The sequence below is a fragment of the Athene cunicularia genome (assembly GCF_003259725.1).
Source record: "Athene cunicularia isolate RWA chromosome 6 unlocalized genomic scaffold, athCun1 chr6_part1, whole genome shotgun sequence".
NCBI classification, from domain to species: Eukaryota; Metazoa; Chordata; class Aves; order Strigiformes; family Strigidae; genus Athene; species Athene cunicularia.
Genome location: NW_020799105.1, coordinates 14,536,559 through 14,555,372, shown reverse-complemented (window position 1 = coordinate 14,555,372; position 18,814 = coordinate 14,536,559). Strand labels below are relative to the sequence as shown.

The following is an 18,814-nucleotide window of genomic DNA, read 5'->3' as shown; positions in this document are numbered from 1 at the left end:
TTTAATGGTGAAAATTAAATGAAAATGAAAAAAAAGTAGTAGTTGAGTCGTTTCAGGTCTGGTCCAAGGTGAGGCACCTTTGAGAATGGGTCTTCTGCCAAAGCTCAGCCACAGAGAGAAAAGGCTGTAGGTAGCAACCTGTCCAATTGATGAATGTCCCCACGCTGATGAGCTGCCGGTAATGAACCAGGCTGTGTGTGGGTGCACTGCCCTCTTTTGGATTTTCCTAGAAACAGGATCAGCCCCATCCCACTTGATGCTTCAGATATTTTCTGAAGTTCAGAGTAAGGAGCAGCTCTAATTCTACACCGTTCTTTCTTAGGAAATATCTTGTCGCCCACACCTCTGGACTTTCTTTATATCTCCATATCAAGTAAGATTAGTAGAGAGAGCAACTGAATCGCATCTGCACAGATGTCTCAGCCTCACGTTTGTGTTTCATGAGTCTGTATCACATCGACCCAACCTTATACCTGGGTCTTTGGTGGTATGAAAATTCAGATAATGTGGAGAAACCACATTAAACTGGGATTAGTCAAAGTAGAGAAACAGCTGAGCATCAGTAACAGCGATTGTTCATTAATACAGTTAAAGAATTAATACTGATTTGGGTTTGCTATGTTTAAGATAGAGAAGGTCACTAGTCCTTATTCACTGGCATTCAGACAACAGTCACATATCAGTGAAAATCTATTGCTGTGTACCATGTTTGAAAAAGAAACATTGAAATACCAACTGACTATTAAGATTATGATTGTCACTGAAATTCCTAACAGTATTTTAATTCTGGAAATGTTCCTAAACAAAAAAAGATTTTTCTTTAACTTGAATGTTTAGATATTGTGAGAATTAAAGCTTTTTCTTTTTCATTTATTACAAAATATTAATTATTTCAGTCAATATGGGAAGGGGAACAGTAAGCTGCAATGACCTTTTGTTCATCTGGAACAATCAGAAATAAGTTTTTTAAAGCTCACAATTATTAGTCAAAACCTTTTACAGATTATTAAAACAAGTCCATTAAAAACTGTCTGGATAGGACTCCAATTATTGTGCTTAACCAAAAATGAGATAGAGACCAAAAGCAGAGGATTAGACAGTTTATAATCTAAATGTTTAAGGCCATGTTTTTCTTCGATCCCATAACAGAAGGAAGATATCATGTTCAGCCAAGGTATCCAAATAATGGTCTTATTCAGTGTACAGGGTAACAGGACTGCTTCAATTTTTAGAAATATAATTTTAAAACCTGTGTTTGATAAGACAGCTGGTGGTATTTTCCGTTTGATGAATAGGAGAATATTCTTTAAAAACAGATGAAATGTCTTTTCTTGGTGTGGTTTTTTTTTTGTTTTTTTTTGTTTTTTTTTTCTGGTTAGCATATGTGTGTGGTGGGGTTCAATGGCTTTACAATGCTCTTTGCTTAGCCACTTACAAGCATATACTGTAAAAATGAGTAAATCTCATGTACTTTCAGTATTCTAAAACCTTTAAACAGGAAACTTTGTGCAGAAGAGCTAATGACAGCTCGTATATTTTGTGATAACTTCCACATGTAGATGCATGCCATTTTTGGCTATGTGTAAAACAGGGAGGTAGATACATTCCTAAGGTGAAATTTCTTCCAAAATTTCTCTTCTTCCTTTTGAGATTATTTTGGACTTTCACTAAATAATGGTATTATTCTATATAACTGAAGAGGCAATCAGCAGATTTTTGGAAGTGACTGTTTATGTCCCTGTCTGAAGCTTGGATAAGGGGGAGTTATACAGTGTTTCTTTTATTTTTATAAGTTGCTGTTGATACATATATTCACTTTTTCTGTCTGGTAAAACATCCCCAGATGATTCCCACAGATAATAAAAAATAAAACTTTCATTGGCTGCTTTCTTTTATGATCACTTTTGGCCTGTAATGAACTCCTTCACTAATACAGAACAGGTAAATGCATTCTTTTTTCCAGCCACTATCCAGCCACATTAATCAAGATGCCAAATACCATTCTCAACAATTCTTCTATTAGGAACACTGTACAATCTCAGCTTTCAAAAATATTGGTAAGTGAGAATTTTTCTCTCAAAAGATAGTCCTTTGCCATCTAGTATTCTGCTGACAAGAGATTGTCTTATCGCTCAGTGAGCACTAAATCATTCATGTGTGCAAAAGATGAATTCACCATCTGAATCTTTCACCACATCATTTCTCTTAACCTTTAAACAGCCAAGAGTTGAGGAAGATGGTGGTATCCTACCAGTTATGGATCTCCTGTGGGTTCTTGGGGCAAATGCTAGAGTTTATGCTGTTCAGATCTGGATTGAGTCTGAATCTGAATTACACTGTCTAGTAATCATGACTATAGTTTTATCTGTGGGAGACTTGGAGTATTTACCCTCCATATCAGAGAAGTGCAGACTGATTTAATGAGTTTAGATTATGCATCATCATATGAATAAGAACCTTTTTAAGTCACTGAGTTATAGTTGCAAAATAGCTTGTCCACAGACCTTTTCCTTGTATTAAAGTGGTCATTTCTACTTCTTTCTACCACGTCATCTGGCAATGATGGTCTAGTCAATTATTTTTTTCTTCAGTGTTAAAAGTGTAATTCTGTCACTGAAGCCTTTTCTTTCCCTACAAACTCACTGCAGTATCTGAGTTAACAAAAACTTCTGGCAGTAGAACACTTCCCAGTGCCTTGATTGAATTATTGGTGTATTATTTTAATGTCATAATGAAATTGCTCAGCATCTAACCTTGTCTTTTAGTTGGTTAGGGACAACTTCAAAACTGTCAGCTCTAGCTCATTTAACATTTTTGTTTAGGCGCTAATACTGTTAGCCAATTTATTTAAAGCAGACACCAGCCAAATTTTGGTGGCATTACTTATGAGTGCACTTCTACAGCAGTTGATGTTAGCCCATGACTAAAGCTTGTTAAACTCTGCAATCCTCAGTCTCCTCTTTCTCTATTAATACCCAAATAAGATCTTTAGTTATTTCTTTTTGGCAATTTTGTCCCTAATTTATTTGCTCTTGCAACCACGTATGCTTCCAACAACTCAGTCCTGTAAAACAGCTGGTCTAATTTGCTTTACAGTAGTGTTGCATTTATTTCAGAATGTCATGGCCAAAGCAGTTCCTTTCTTTGGCTTGTTCATTTTATTTCTTACTCTAGGTCTTGAAAAAGCTTAAGCAATGCGCTAGTTCGATTAGCTAAAGGCAGGGCACATTGCTTTGAAATGCATGTGTGAATTGCTGAATTTGGAGAATCAGGTTATCTCTTTACACAACCTTCATACCTTGTAAATGGCAATCTACATTCAGAAGTGATATGTAAAATGGCATAAATTGCATTTCATTATGCTGGGACTCCATAGCACTGATGATCTTGCAGTCAGTTACCGTGTAAAAAAACCAAACACCACAACCCTCTAAAATTATGGAACTGGCATGCAGAGAAGCTGGAAAAATATGCAACTGTTTAGAGAATTTAAGTAGGGAATGCCCTGCTTCTGCTAAGAGTAGGATGTTTCTGTTTTTCCTTGCTGATTTCCTCTTTTGTTGTACTTCACTCTTATGTTTTCCTGTGAGAAATCTTACTTGTTCCATGTGGGTCACCAGCGTTGGGTCTATGCATGAAGCATATAATAGGTGAGGAAGGTCCTTGCAGTAGATTTAACCCAATTTGCATTTCATCCCTATTTCTGGTCAGGTGGCATAACTCACATCTGTTGATACATCAGTGAATGTGTATCTGTGAAATGTATTTGTATTTTTTTCATACTGTTCTGTTTCACTGGTACTATGCTTTTTCCCACAAAATCTTAGAGAAAAGTTGGTCCAAGTGGAGATATGAGGGGCTACAGTAAAAGATTGAGAACAGTTCTGAACTTATTTTGACTCAGCCACTGAATCTGGAGTTCAGGGCAGTTGTAAAAGGATGATGATTCCATCTGTAGAAGCAAGAAGATTCTGATTTTGCAAAGCATTCCTGGGTTTCTTTGGGAGGACAGCAGAAATCCATATAATTTTCAGGGGCAATCTGCCATCGACAGTTAGCACCAAAAACGGGGTGAAAAAAAGTGTGAACTCTTTAAGATCTATAAATTATGGTTTATGTTCATTTATTACTTCTAGGAAAAGCAAATCAAGTTTCTACCTTTTTTTGGGGGTGGATGATAATGGATGCCTTGCATTTGCTTGCAAAAGACTCTGTTGACTTTATTGACTTTTTTTACAAAGAAAAAACCCAATCTGTCTGAAGCATCAGGAAGTGCAGCGTATGCTTGCTGTGCCTAGTGTGAGTAAGCAGATTCTGATCTTTGCTGAGCACTGATCTGAACTGAGAACAATTACTTCTGCTGGAGAGAAGTAGAGTCTTGGGTTATCCTCACTCTTCATTTTTGTTTAACAAGACAACAATAAACCAGACCAAAAGCACTCTGTTTGGTCTCCCTTTACTAAGGGCTTTTGCTAGAAGTGAGAGGCAGATATGTATGCCTGTTTTTACTCCTGCGTTAATAGCTTTATTTTGTAATGGTGGAATCAGAGGCAGTTTAAAAACTGTCAAGATAAAAATGATGGACCCAGTACTTCATATAAGAGGTTGCTACATCAGCACACCTAAGCTGATAATGTTGTTATCGTTTATCATTTTCATTCAGTCTGCAGTGATGTATGTAAGAACAGCCATGCTAAGTCAGACTGAATCTTAACCAATTCCACTCTCTGTTGAGAGGGATTTGTCAGATCAGAGCAAGTATATAAGGATATTTTCCGATATATTTTCCCAGAACTCAGCCATCAGTTGGGATTCCAGAAACAACAGTGATATTTCTGAATTGATGAATTTTTATTTTTTTTTCTTCAGGAACGTTACCTGTTCATTTTTCCTATTCATATAATTTTTTGACATCCACAACAAACTATAGCAGGGAGTTTCTTGGTTTAACCAGGAAAAAAAATCATAGAATCATAGAATGGTTTGGATTGGAAGGGACATTTACAGATCGTCTAGTCCAACCCCCTTACAATGAGCTGGGACATCTTCAACTAGATGAAGTTACTCAGAGCCCCATCCAGCCTGACCTTGAATGTTTCCAGGATGGGGCATCCACAACCTCTCTGGGCAACCTGTTCCAGTGTTTCACCACCCTCATTGTAAAAAAATTTCCTCCTTATGCCTGTTTTTTTTTAGTTTAAAACCATTACCCCTTGTCCTACCACAATAGGCCCTGCTAAAATCTTTTAAGTATTGAAAGGCCACAGTAATGTCTCCCTGGAGCCTTCTCTTCTCCAGGCTGAACAACTCCGACTCCCCCAGGCTTTCCTCATAGGAGAGGTGTTCCATCCCTCTGATTATTTTTATGGCCCTCCTCTGGACCTGCTCTAACAGGTCCATGTCTTTCCTGTGCTGAAAACTCCAGAACTCTGGACACAGTACTCTGGGTGGGGTCTCACAAGAGCAGGGTAGAAGGGCAGAATCACCTCCCTTGAGCTCCTGGCCATGCTTCTTTTGATGCAGCCCAGGATACGGCTGGCTTTCTGGGCTGCAGGCGCATATTACTGGCTCATGTCCAGCTTTTCATCCACCCAAGTCCTTCTCTGCAGGGCTACTATCAATCCCTTCATCCCCCAGCCTGTGTTGATACTGGAGGTTGCTCTAACCCAGGTGCAAGACCTTGCACTTGGCCTTGTTGAACCTTATAATGTTCACATGGGCCCACTTCTCAAGTTTGTCCAGATCCCTCTGAATGGCTTCCTGTCCCTCAGGCATGTTAACCACAACACTTGGTTTCATGTTGTCTGCAGACTTGTTGAGGGTACTCTTGATCCCACTGCCTGTGTCATTGATGAAGATATTAAATAGTATTGGTACCAATACAGACCCCTGAGGACACCACTGGTCAGTGATCTCCATCTGGACATTGAGCTGTTGACTGCTACCCTCTGGATGTGACCATCCAACCAAATCCTCATCCACCGAACAGTCCACCCATCAAACCCATATCTCTTCAATTTAGAGAGAAGGATGTTTTGGCAGACCATGTCAGAGGCCTTACCGAAGTCCAGATAGATGACATCCATAGCTCTTACCTTGTCATGGCCTCACTTGCGTTTTGTATCTCACTCTTGATAATTTCATTTGGTGCTAATTAGTTTTGTATTATGACAGAGTGAATAATTATTCTTTAAGCATTTCCAGGTCATTGATAGTTTTGTAGACTTTGGTCAAATTGCCTTTTGTTTATCTCTCTTGGAATTTGAATAGTTTGTTTATTTGCTGCTTGTATGAAAAATGTTTCATAGTTTTCTTTGATCACCATAATTGCTATTCTCTGTTTTTCTACTAGAGCCTTTATTTATTATAAATGGAGGATGAGGATAGCACCCAGTGTTAAAGTTGTGGAAACACTTTACAGTGGCCTAAAAGCATTATTTGTTGCGCTGTTTAATTCTTCCCTAGTAATTCTTATTGCTGTAATTGAGGTCTTTTCATGGCATCTGAAGACTAAGCTTCTATTCTACAGAGCCCTTCACTGAAACCCCCAGAGCCCTTTCCTGAAAGGAGTTATCTACTCAGAGCTTATTGTTCTGCCTGTTACGCTGGGATCACTTTTCTTCATCTGCATTTTATTTTTCATACATCATCACTGAATTTCACCTGTCATTTTACTGCTCAGGTATCCGATATTGCCAAATACTTTCACAGATCTTCGTAGCTGGCTTTTCTTTCATCATTCAAAGTATCTTACTGCCATCAGCAAACTTTGTCACCTATCTTTCCTTCCTTCATTTCAAATTGTTAATGAATAAATGAATAGCACAAAACATCAGGGAAATTCCAGAAGAACATTTCTCTCAATTGTGAGTACTGAAATATTTTTCCCTAATGCCTGGTGCTGATCTTCTAACCATAAATTAATCTGTGGAAAGGTCTTTTATCCCATGAGAATTTCAGATCCTTTGGCAGGGCAACTTCTCAAAAATCCGATTAGACTTCATCAACTAGGTTGTCTTTACCTACAGGCTCTAGGAATCTGGATAGATTTAAGATGTGTTTTTCATGTTGATTCCTCAATGATGTCCAGAATATACTTGTCCAGAAACCAGTGTTAGCTGGGAAAGCAGTAATATGTTGTATTAGGCACTGTAGAAACAGACCAAGATCACCCCTTTGAGGAGCTCACCTTTAATCAAATCCTACATGCTTTCTACAGTGAAGTCGGAAATTATAAAAATAGTTTATTTCTAATCTCTGTTCTCAAATAATCTTAAAGTTTGTCTTGTAAACTTAGATTCACTTTGTTATTGTTTCTGGGTTTATTTTCCATTCTTTTCCTGCTCAACACTTCTGTGTCCGTTTTTATTTTCTGTATAAGCAACTGCATCAAGTCAATGGGTAATAGACTACTTCAAAGGAGAAATTGGCTTCATTTATTTCAAAGAAAATTCTAAAATGTATTTACTCTGTATTTCATATGCTGCAACAACAAAACCAATAAAATTAATTGTTCTTTCCCTTCTTTCTCATTTATGCTCCAGGCAATTTAGACAATAAAACAAAGCTAATGTGGCTGCAACTACATTAGCATGTAGTGCAACTCAGTGTAAGTCGGTTTGTAGAATGAAATGTTTGATGTTGAGATGATATTTGTCTGCAGTGTGGGCATTTTGGAGGCAGAGGGTCTGACTTTAGAGTAATGCTGACCTGATACTCTGAACTAAATGTCCAGTAGTGGTTGGAGCACATTAGATGCACTCCTGAAATGTGTATTCTGGTTCATTTTTTTGAAAAGGAGTTTAGTTCCTGTGCTCTGAAATCACTGTGGTGTGAGCCAGAACATAGTATGTAAGGATTTGCTATAGAAGTTTCCCAAAAAAACTTGGGGAATTAATTTCAGAAGCACAATCCTGGTCTAATCTGAAAGGCAGCATTTACATACAGCACTTCCCTCTAATTTTCACAGATTTTTCATACAGGTATCAATTGGTGCTACTTATCCAATAAATGCTATCTTTTGGGCTTCTGATTCTGAATATTTATATGCAGATATGCTGTAATTAAATTTGCTTTTCTTACCTTGTAAGAAACATGGTGCTCTGACTGTGATGTGAGTAGTGACTTTAGTCAACCATCTTGTTTTGTTTTTATGGCATCTGCAAAGCGATTTGCAATACAGGGTACAGCAGTAGAGCAGACAATGCTGTCCCAACACTGAAAGTTGATCTCATAGTTAACAATCTGACTAGTGGCTAGAGAGTCATCCTTCAACTCCCTCCCCTGTCTCCAACTCTCTATGTGCCCTTTCATAAATCTGCAGCAGTTCTGCACAGCTCTGCCACGTTTAATACACTGCTGCAATTGGCATATGTAGCAAAACAGGTGTGTCCTGAAGCACTTCATATGTACAGAATGTTTGATTATCACAATGCAACAGCCAAGGATTCTGGAGACCTTAGATACCTGAAAACACGATAGTAATAGCCCAGGGTGGTAGTTAGCAGATTAAAGTCATGGTCAGCAGTGCTGGCAAGTATGTTTAGGCACTTAACTTTTATTGATTGAGTGAGCAATTAGGTGCTTCAGTGCCTCAACAGTTTGTTCCTCAATTCCCTTTCTAAGAAATGGAGATAAGAGGACTTTCACACTTCAGAAGAGTGACCTGACAGAAAATGTGCTAAGGCAGTGATGTGCTTGGATGTGACAGTGGTGAGGTCAGATGAGTTCCTTGTGCAGGTAGAAGGAAATATGTGAGACTAGAGTGGATCTTGATTAACAGCTTGCCTTAGAGGCACAATCCAAAGTCAATGACAAGACTCTTATTAACTTCAGGGAGCTTGGATTAAGCCCATTGATTTGTGCTTATTTCTGCTCTAGTTGCTGTAGTCCAAATTAATGCTGTTCTGTGATATTTTGAAATACCAACATAAACAAAATCTGCTCAAGAAGGAAGTAATAAAAATAGGAAAATCATATTACTTGAATCGTAGTACTGAACTGGTAAATGTTAACCATAAGAATATTGTCCCAGAAATTAGTCTGGTAAGAAAAAACAGATGACAATTTTTGGCTTCAGAAGCTGGATGGGCTACTTAGTGACAGTAAATCATCTATATATTGACATTTTGATTATTAATGCTTTCTGTGCGGTTTCTATCATGCAATCTTCAGTTTAGAAGTCACGTCAGTGATATGCTTGATGTATTTGAAAGTGTTAAAAGAAAATAAGAATGTTTAATTCTCATAATGCATGGTTTCATCACAAGATTTCTAAAGTAAGTCAGAGATACTAAAGGAGACTGTGCCTTTATGCTACAATGGAAATATTACCTTATTTTAATGTGGTAACGTAACTGGTCTGCGATCACTCAAGATATTAAATTTCAGGGATTTTGAAGAACCTCAAACATTGAAGTCACAGGTCAAGTTGTTATGCTGCCAAGGGGTTTTCTAGAGATAGAAAAAAACCTCTGGCAGTTACTCAGTAATGAAGGACATTCACCATATAGATTATATGTGTATTTACGCATTCACATACAAATAGTTCTTTAGCATCTGGTGTCTATCAAGACTTATGGTGCCTTATAATTCAAAGGTAGTGAGTTAAGTTATGTCTAACTCTGCCAATCTAAATGAAATAGAAGGAAATGGGAGTGTGTGATTTTTGCAGTGCCCAAGACCCAGATAGGAATTTGCTCTGAGAAATGCCAGGTGTGGATCCTTTCATTTCAGGCTTGATCAGTGTTTGCCATTTGCGAAGCAACTGCAGCACCAGTACTTTAAAACAAAAAAAAACCAAAACAAAACAAAACCACCAACCAAAAACTAATGATTCAAGGCTTTAATACATTCCCAGGCAAATATTCTTCAGAATTTTTCATGTTTGTCATTCAGGGTGCCTCATTCCCATTCCTTAGGGGTATTACTTTGTTGCTTGCTGAAATACTGGAATGATCTCTTTCTACTGCTCAAACCTATATATTCTGTCATGCAGAGACACATGAGAGGAGTGTGTCATCATTCTCTGATTCATTGCTAATGCAGACCAATTAGTACTAGAGTTAATGGAGAGAAGTAGCTACTACAACTGCAAGCTGTATATCTTCTGTCACTCCTGAACTAACAGTCTTGGACAAAACTAGAAAGCAACTTTACTATATGGAGATTATTTTTGATATGCTACCAAATCTGTAATTCACAGCACCAAAGAAACTGGAGATGGAAAGAACCCAGCATGTGTTCTCCTGCCAAAGCAAGGTTGCTTGTTGCAGACAGCCAGGTTATAACATTTCAGGCAATGAAACTGTCATCTTCTCTGAAAATTCTGGCAGAGTCTAACAACCTCACCATTAGAGATTGTTCTGTGTGTGTCTCTTTCCTCTATCTCTGTCTCTCTTTTTTTAAAAAAAACCTAACTTTTTGTCTGCCACTCCAGTAGATCATTCATGAAGACCCTAGCAGCCCACTGTGGCTGTCTGGTAATTTAGTAAGTTTGCACTCTGGTGTTACAAATTTCGGATTTGATTTTTCAGATAACCTAAGCATAGCTTCCTTTAGGCCTGTTTTAACTACTGGTAAAGTCATTCTGCCTATTTGATCATATATTATGTGTTATACACATAGCTGAAATATACTGTTTTCCTTATTGAAAGATAGGCTATGGTTAGTTTTGACGTTACATTTGAAACATTCTGAAATAGACATATTTAATAAGCTTATCTGAAGTTCATAGCTGCTTAGTTATTTTTCCATCTGACTCCTGTTCACCACTGTATTTTCATTTTGTCTTCCATATAGATTATGCTGCTGACTGATCCAGAAGTTGAGAGCAGTTTATTAATCAGTTCTGATGAAGGGGCCACCTATCAAAAATACCGTCTGAACTTCTACATCCACAGTCTGCTCTTCCACCCCAAGCAGGAAGATTGGATCTTAGCATACAGCCAAGATCAGAAGGTGAGGATTGTTGACAGCATTTTGTTTGTTTGCTTAGGAAGAACGTAGGGTTTCCCCATCTCTCTATGTAGGTGCTGCAGAGCATTCTTTACAATCTTTGGGGTGAAACCAGGACCCTCTTTGGAAATATAAAACTCATATTTCCAAGAAAGAAACACTGAATAAGCCTCAATGTAAAGGGCATGGGCACGTAGTCCTTTTGGCAATATCACGTGACAGGCAATGGGCAGAGAAGACAGCTAGGATCCTTCACAACAGGAATAACAATCTCTAATGAGGCATTTTGTCTTCTTATTTAACTGTTCTCCTGCTCCAGACTAGCACCAGCCCCAAGAAGAGTATAAAATAGGAACTCCTTGTTCCTATATGGTTGGCATATTTTCAAGTAGCCTTTGATTTTCTGAGAGAAAAGTAGCACTGAATCAATTTCCTTTGAAGTCCAGTTCCTTCAGTACAGGTAATCCATCAACCAAATAAATATGCTGTGAGATTTGCCTTCATTTTTTGCTGCCCAACTTGAGACAACAAAATGGGGCTTGGTTGTAAGAGATTGTTAGAATTCCTTTAAAATCAGGCACATCAATACTCACAAGTCAGTCATCTTCCAGTGAAGGACTTCATAGAGCTCAATCTGTTTAGTTTACCAAAAAGCAGATTGAAGGGAAACTATATTGTGCATAAATATCTCCATGGGGAAAGACAAAACATATGAGTAAGCATTTTGATCTAGCAAGAAAACTTCTAACACGAGTTGATGGCTAGGAGTCAATGGTAGATAAACTCAACCATGAATTAACTAGTCATCGGAGCAAGCTGCTCTGAGAAATGGCAGGTTTCGCATCCTGACATTTTCATGTTTTTGAATAAAACTGGAAAAAGACCAAAACAATTTGCTGAACTACGAACAGGGGTAAAAGTGAAATATCTTGGAATCTAGTATGTAAGCCTTTATACGAAGTAATTTAATTGTCCTTAGCCTAAATTAGGCTTGTTACTATTACTGTAAGCCTGAGAAAGGCATAAGGAAGTGAAAAGTAGGCAAGGTCACAAAATTATTTTATGGGAATTTTTAGAATACAAGTTCAGTCCTGTGCTTTGAACTCAAAACCAGTATCCTTCCAGGACTGTAGTTTAATGTCATTCCCAACTGAGAAATGCATCTTGCCAGCCTAATTATTTCTGTAAATTGCATGCAATATTTTTTACTTACCCCTCTCATAGCATTTTGTAGAGTGTACTGTGGTTATAATCTTTTCAGAGGAAGGTGCAGGTTAACTTGTTTCTGGGTGTTCCCTATGTAATTAGACAAGGTCAGAATGTTTCCTTTCCCTTGTGGACATTGAATTCTCTGGACTGATACGAAACTGTTCAGAATCTGGTCTCTACTGTCTTTTAGGATCCGTTGTAATGAAAGTGACTGTGTTAGTAACAGGGAATTTATTACATGACAATCAATGAAACTTTCAGTGGTAAATGTGTCAAATAAAAATAGGGTATAGTAGAAAAAGAATTTCAGCTGTTGTGGTATTCAGCCTGCTCAGGAAATAATTCTGAATTAGAGTCCATATCTAATTCATGGTAGATGGTTACTAGCAAGTATATTGTCACTATTCTATAGGAAACTCCCACTCTTCCTCTACAGAAAAAACAATCAGGATGTTCTTAGAACAAAGGGTCCTTTTGTGTCTTAACCTGAATTTATGGGGCTGGTGTCAGAGTTGTGTGTATGGGGGGTATCTTGGGTGAGAGGCTGCAGGCTGTGCAATAAAATTTCTTTGTGTTATGGCATTGATTAGCAAATTGGATAACTTGGTAATTCAGTACTGTGGTTGCAAGAGAAAAATCATGTAGCACAAGGTCTGTAGATTAGTACCAATTAATTTTACAGTAGAATTTTAAAAGTACTCTGTGTGGGTGAGTCACAGGCCTGGTTTCTGCTTTAAAGCCTAATGGATACATTTTCTAACTTCAACAAGCTTTGGCCGAGAACCATAAAGGGTAACCAACAGGCAGTAAGTATTAATCAGCTTGGACTAAATTAAATGTAACTCAAACTAAGGGTCAAGTTCAGCCTGTGACTAAGAGTAAATGACTCCCATTGGTTTCATGCTTGTATATCCAAAGGCAGAATTTTCTCATAATAATTAAGAGGTCCTGCAGGTATTTAGGTAATTGCAATGGGAGCTGTGGGGTACTTTGGAACAAATGATACTGCCATTTGCTATTCTGTGATCTCATGCTAAGGCTCTATGTAAGGAAAGAGAACCCATTACTCCTTGGATTCCAGGCACTGTTTGTGCACTGACTAAGAGTCACCTGAGGAAGCAAGGGAAATGTATATGCATGGCAAGTAATTTACATTTTGACATCATTGACTTTGATGCCACTGACTGAAAAGGCTGTGAAGGTTTTGTTGATGGGGGCTGTAAGGTGTAAGTTGGATTTTGACCAGTTAGGATTGTTGCACTCATTTAATTTTACTGTTGACAGTCAGGAGGGAGGTGAGATTCAACTAGAAATGCTTGCATCTTTCTAGCAAGCCACATCATTGTCACCATCCATGTGCATCTTGTCATTGCAGCAGGTGGGACTAGGAGAATCAGGTGGTGAATAGAGCTAGAGCTGGAGAGACAGGAATCGTATTGGGTCTGGATTGTTTTGGTTCTGTGAAGTTGTCCATCCATTTCAGGACTGATGAGGTCAAAGCCAGCAGTTAGTGCATGCCTGTCATTGCTCAGTTGTAATGAACAGGAAATGGGTCACATACCACCATCCCTCAGTCTCTTTACAGCCCGCTGAGTCTATCACTGTGGTAAGTACTACAGATCTTTTTTTGTTTGGTTAAATAGGAATTTACTCAATGGTAGGGAAATCTGTCCTAACTGAAGTAATTTTATGTCCCAGTTTTTTGAGTGTTGTGTGTGGGTGAATGTGGTTAATTACTGGGGTTCTGCTGATGAGCAGTAACTCATTAAGCTTTGGTGACTCAGTTGCTTTTGTTCACATATCTCTCCCCTGTGTCTCTGCCTTAGGCAGCAGACTAGAATTACCACTGCTGACAGACCAGTCCCTTATTCAGTCATGACTTTTTCCTGCCAGTCTTGAGAAAAAAAGAGCATCAAACCATCTGCTGCCTGCTCTAATTGCTTCATGATTGCATTCATTGTTCTGTCTGACAGTTGTTACATGGCTGATTCTTACCGCATAATTGCAGAACTACTGCATGCTTCTTCATTTTTTTTTAAGAGGAGTTACAAATCAGGAGGAATCTTCAGACCCAGTAAAGCATTGCATGTGAGGCAAAAGCTGGTTGGAGGTCTTGTACATGTGAGCTCTTGTGGGTTTAATCAGCTTGCTTGTAGGATGAGGGGCTGTATTTTATGGGAGTATTGCTTATGTATTGCTATGTAATCTTCAAAAGTGGTTTTCTGTGTAATCAGAGAGTTGGGATGTAAGAGCCTCCACTTCATGTGGAGATATCTTCTGCTATTCAGATGGTTCAGACACACAGTGGAATGGTTAGTAATCAGCCATAAATAACAGAGCTATTTGAAGAGACAAAATACAGGTGAAATTGGGAAACACAAGTCAGATGGGCGAAATGCAGGGTTGTAATTGCGTAGGTCAGGAAAAAATGCACAAAGGCACTCGAGCACTGAAAGGCAGCAACAAGGCTGAAAAAGCAGATTTAAAATGGACTTGTTGCTTCTTCTCTCTCATTCTAAATGAACTCTTGAAAAGCAGGGCATCCCAGACTAAAGGAGCTCTGACAACACAGCAATAGTAAATGAAGGAGTTTACATTTACTTTTTTTCTTTTTCTTTTTCTTTTTCTTTTCTTTTTTTTTTTTTTTTTTTTTTTTTTAGCCTTTCCCAAATATCTGATTCCATCTGTCTACCTTTATTGTGTGTGTCATGCTGGAGTTAGGGACTGATACTTTGGCAATATAGCTAAAGTGCTGAAGTTCAGCAAATCAGGATTGTGTTGCTTGTGGGACAACATTATCTTCTGTCATCAAAACACGTCATCTTTAATTTCGTATGGTAAAAGAGGTCCACTTCTCATTCATTCAAGTGGAAGAGGAAGGTGTTCTTACGTCAGTGATGACAGAGGAAACACTTAGAATGGAGATAAGGATGCATATGGCCACAGGATGTCTATGTGAGAGAACAGGCCAGCTCTTCAAAGTACTTTCAGCTCCATCTATCCATGTTTTGGTCTAATGCTTGTGTCTGACAGTAGAATATTTGCCATAGATGTACCCATTATTCACTCTTCAAGATGTGATGGACTATCCTGGATACACTTCATAATTCTAAACCCTTTAATTTCACTGCATTAAGAGTTAATTTTGAGGGTGACCCTGCTCAAAAAAGGGTCAGAACAGTGACCTCCAGATGTTAGTTTCTAAATTACTTTGTTTCTGTTTATGTCCTCTCAATTTTGGTGGTAACAGTCACTGCCTACATAGACCAGAGAAAGGGGAATAAAATCCAGCTATGCTTTATCAGAAATCTCATCTCTCTTTTTTTTTTTTTTAAATGCTGTTAACATCAAGCAACATAATTTTGGGGTGGGTTTTTTTCCATGTTACTGACAACATGTAGAGGACTGTTCACTTGGGCTAATGTTAGCTGAGGGACGCTAATCCTGTCTAAAATTAATGGAGAGGAAAAAAGCTTCTCTAGAGTGGTAAGCATTAGCCACTTTGAATCATCCTCTGGAAGAGCCTATCTCTTTTGACAGACTACACACAACCAGGGAGCTAGTCTGCATAAAGCTAACATTAGCCTATGTGAATAACTCCCCCTTTTCCTGTGGCACTACTCCTGCAGCTGTCTACTCTGTGTTAATATTTGGGCCACCACTAATCAACCAAGCCAATTTTCCAGCATACTTTGACACATATTATTGAAGATGAAAAGTAATAAGGAATTTGCACGTTAAAAGTTGTTTGTCCCAGACTTTGCAATGTTGCACTTTCTTCACAGTCTTAGATCTCCTTTATGGGTTACCAGCACTTGTGCTGAGGATAGAAAGGGCCTTCCACACAAAGACCTTGTGAACGCTAGCCCCTATTTTTAAGATTTTTCCATGTGGTTATATTTTGAAGTCAGTTCCTCAGCATTGTCTCAGTAGGAAGAATAATGGGTCAGAGTGTATTTTTTTTTAAGTGTACAAAAGCACAGTGTATGAACTATGTCATAAAATATGCTTTCCTAGAGTACCCATCAGTCTTTTACACACCTCACTAAGCATGATGTGCTGGAGTAACAATTTAAAATAAAGAATGGAATTAAAAGTGTGAGGAATCTCTTAACATTCTTTCCTTCTCTATTAAATGATAAAAAAAGAAAAAAAAAAATCAGCTAGCAGAGCCCAGTGGCAGCCTGGCAATCCAGAGAGGAAGATGCATTTCTGGGCCAGGAGTGTGATCAGTGATATAGAAGGAAAGACTCAAGCACTAATCAGTGTGCTCTTTACAACTGACTTACTCATCTTTAGGCAAATCAATATGTCCTTGCTTATTCATCTGTATAAACATCAGCCCTCTGTACCCCTAGAGAACTTGTTCTTTTGCTGTTTTGCGATCCTTGGATGCATACTTAAACTATGGGTAGATCTGTTGCTTCTTTGCAAGATTTTTTTGTGCTCTACATAACTCCAATTTTCTTACTTCCATGGAAAAAAGACTTTTTTCCTTTCCATCAGTTGGACAGTTCACTGGATTAGGAATAGTGTACTCCATATCACTAGTTCTGCCATTGATCTCTGTGGTATTGAGCAACTCCATTTTTCTGTATATGACTCATCTCTCCCTTTGCCTCTGTCGTTTGTTTTGACTGTACTCTCCAACATGTCTTCAGTTTATTATTATGCAAAGTGCCCACTAAATTAATTTGCAGTCATAGATTTTAACATAATGCAAATGATAAACAATAATAATTTATTTTAAAATTTAAAGCTCTGCATGTGTCATGGAAATTCCGACAGATTGCTGTAATATGCATTTTCCGTTCTCATGTAATATGATACAGTTTTAAAACAAAGATTTAATGCAGTTATTTAAACAATTATGAACCTACCTAATAAATTTGTAATACAACAGAAAGTGAAGGATACCCTGTTACAGAGATAGTATATTTTAACAAAGAAGGGAATTAACCTTGAGGACCACATACTGAGTGGAGTGGTAAATCCATCATCCCTTGGATTTGAGATTGGTTCCAAATGATACAATCTAGTTCAGCCATCAGCTGTTGGCCTGAGTAATTCTCTGTACTGCTTGAGTTAGTGGTAAAGATTCTGCAGCATCTGTTAAGAGGAGAACAAACTGATGATACTAGTGTTTCCTTCTGGCTTTAAAATATGTACGCCAGGCAAATTCCTTTAAATATCTGATGGTAAAAATGTGTTCCTGACACTTTTTTTAGCAGATGAGTTGAATGCACTGGAGACATCATGCTAATACAGTTACTTGCAAGCTGCCACAAAACCAGAACACCAGATGATGTGGCTCACTTCTGAGAATATGTGAGGAGTTATTGGAAGATAGGAAGCTGAGGGTCATCTCCAGCATGCTTTGATCTGATTAACATACACAAAAGAAACTGCTGTGTTACAACCATACAGAACAAGTCTATGTGACAGTAGTGTGTGGTTCATCAGGAAAAGCAGTCACAGAGCTGCAGACCTTGCTGGTGTTTGAATGGGCTATGAAGCAGGTGTCTGAAAGCTTTGTCACTCTGATGTATTTCCATCAACATTCATTAAACACCAAACTTAAATGTTGAAACTTAAAATATTCTTCAAAGTCTATGCAGTATCCTATGAACTTTATTACTTCATGGATAATTAAGCATATTAATACTAGAACTTACAATTAGATCAGAGATCAGCGAAGTGAATTAGTATCAGCCCTGCATCCCATTTCTGTATTGTTGATTGTGAGTCTTATGCTCTATTCTAGGAGGGAAGTACCATGCACAATTTCAGATTCTTAGTTTAAACAAAACATACCATTGTATTAAATTCAGTGTTGGAAGAGAAAAGCCTGGACCATGGCTCTTCTAAATGAAGAATAGTATGAATCAGGGAACAGCAGCATACCTCCCAGCCTTTGACTGCTCTGAAGAAGAAATGACTTGTGTGGCAATTTCATTAAAAAAAATTAGTGTGTTTGATACCCAAGTAAGCCACACTGGATGCATGCCAGGAACATGTGTGCATCTAAGTCCCTGTTCATTCTTACTGTTTGAGATGTCTGTAGCACCACTGTGGAAGCTTCTTTCCCACTTTTCTTTAAATAGCTTTTTATCCAGAAAAAAAAATCTAAGGTCATAAGGGTCTGAAAGATCATAAAGGAGTACTGTATATACCTATATAAACCTGTTCAATCTAAAATCCCTACCTGATGCAGTAACCCTATCCTTTTCTGCAGACTGCATAGAAAGCAAAAGAAATGCAAGAGAGACTTCCAAGCAGTACATCACCAAATTGAAGTAATCCATGTGATGTCTCCTATTCATCTTTGCTTTTTTGAAGGATTTACAGTAATTTTAAATATAGTCTTTCACATTTGAATATCATTTGAATAATGCCCCTATGAACAATGAGAATAATGACTGAAACTTTTGAGAAGGATAGAATTTCTTCAAATACACCTGCGGTGGTCGTAAAGTACAATTCATCAGCAATAAACTTATTCAGTATAAATGAATGGGGATAAGAAAAAGGACTTGCCTGCATTTATTTCAAGTCACACTGAGTTGTCTTTATCCAGTTTGACAATGTTATGTTTATAGTTAAAGCTAAACTGTCCTTTTGGAATGTTGTATTCTTTGGTAAATTGAGA

The 18,814-nt window shown here is 38.0% G+C and overlaps 1 protein-coding gene across 1 annotated transcript in view; it reads left to right on the top strand.

The window, feature by feature from the left end:
• The window catches only part of LOC113481689 (VPS10 domain-containing receptor SorCS1-like), a 181,089-nt gene that overhangs the window by 43,086 nt on the left and 119,189 nt on the right, over positions 1-18,814 (top strand). Inside the window, exon 4 of the mRNA XM_026851517.1 lies at positions 10,801-10,959. Coding sequence (XP_026707318.1) covers positions 10,801-10,959 — 159 coding nt within the window. The remainder of the gene's footprint in view (positions 1-10,800; positions 10,960-18,814) is intronic.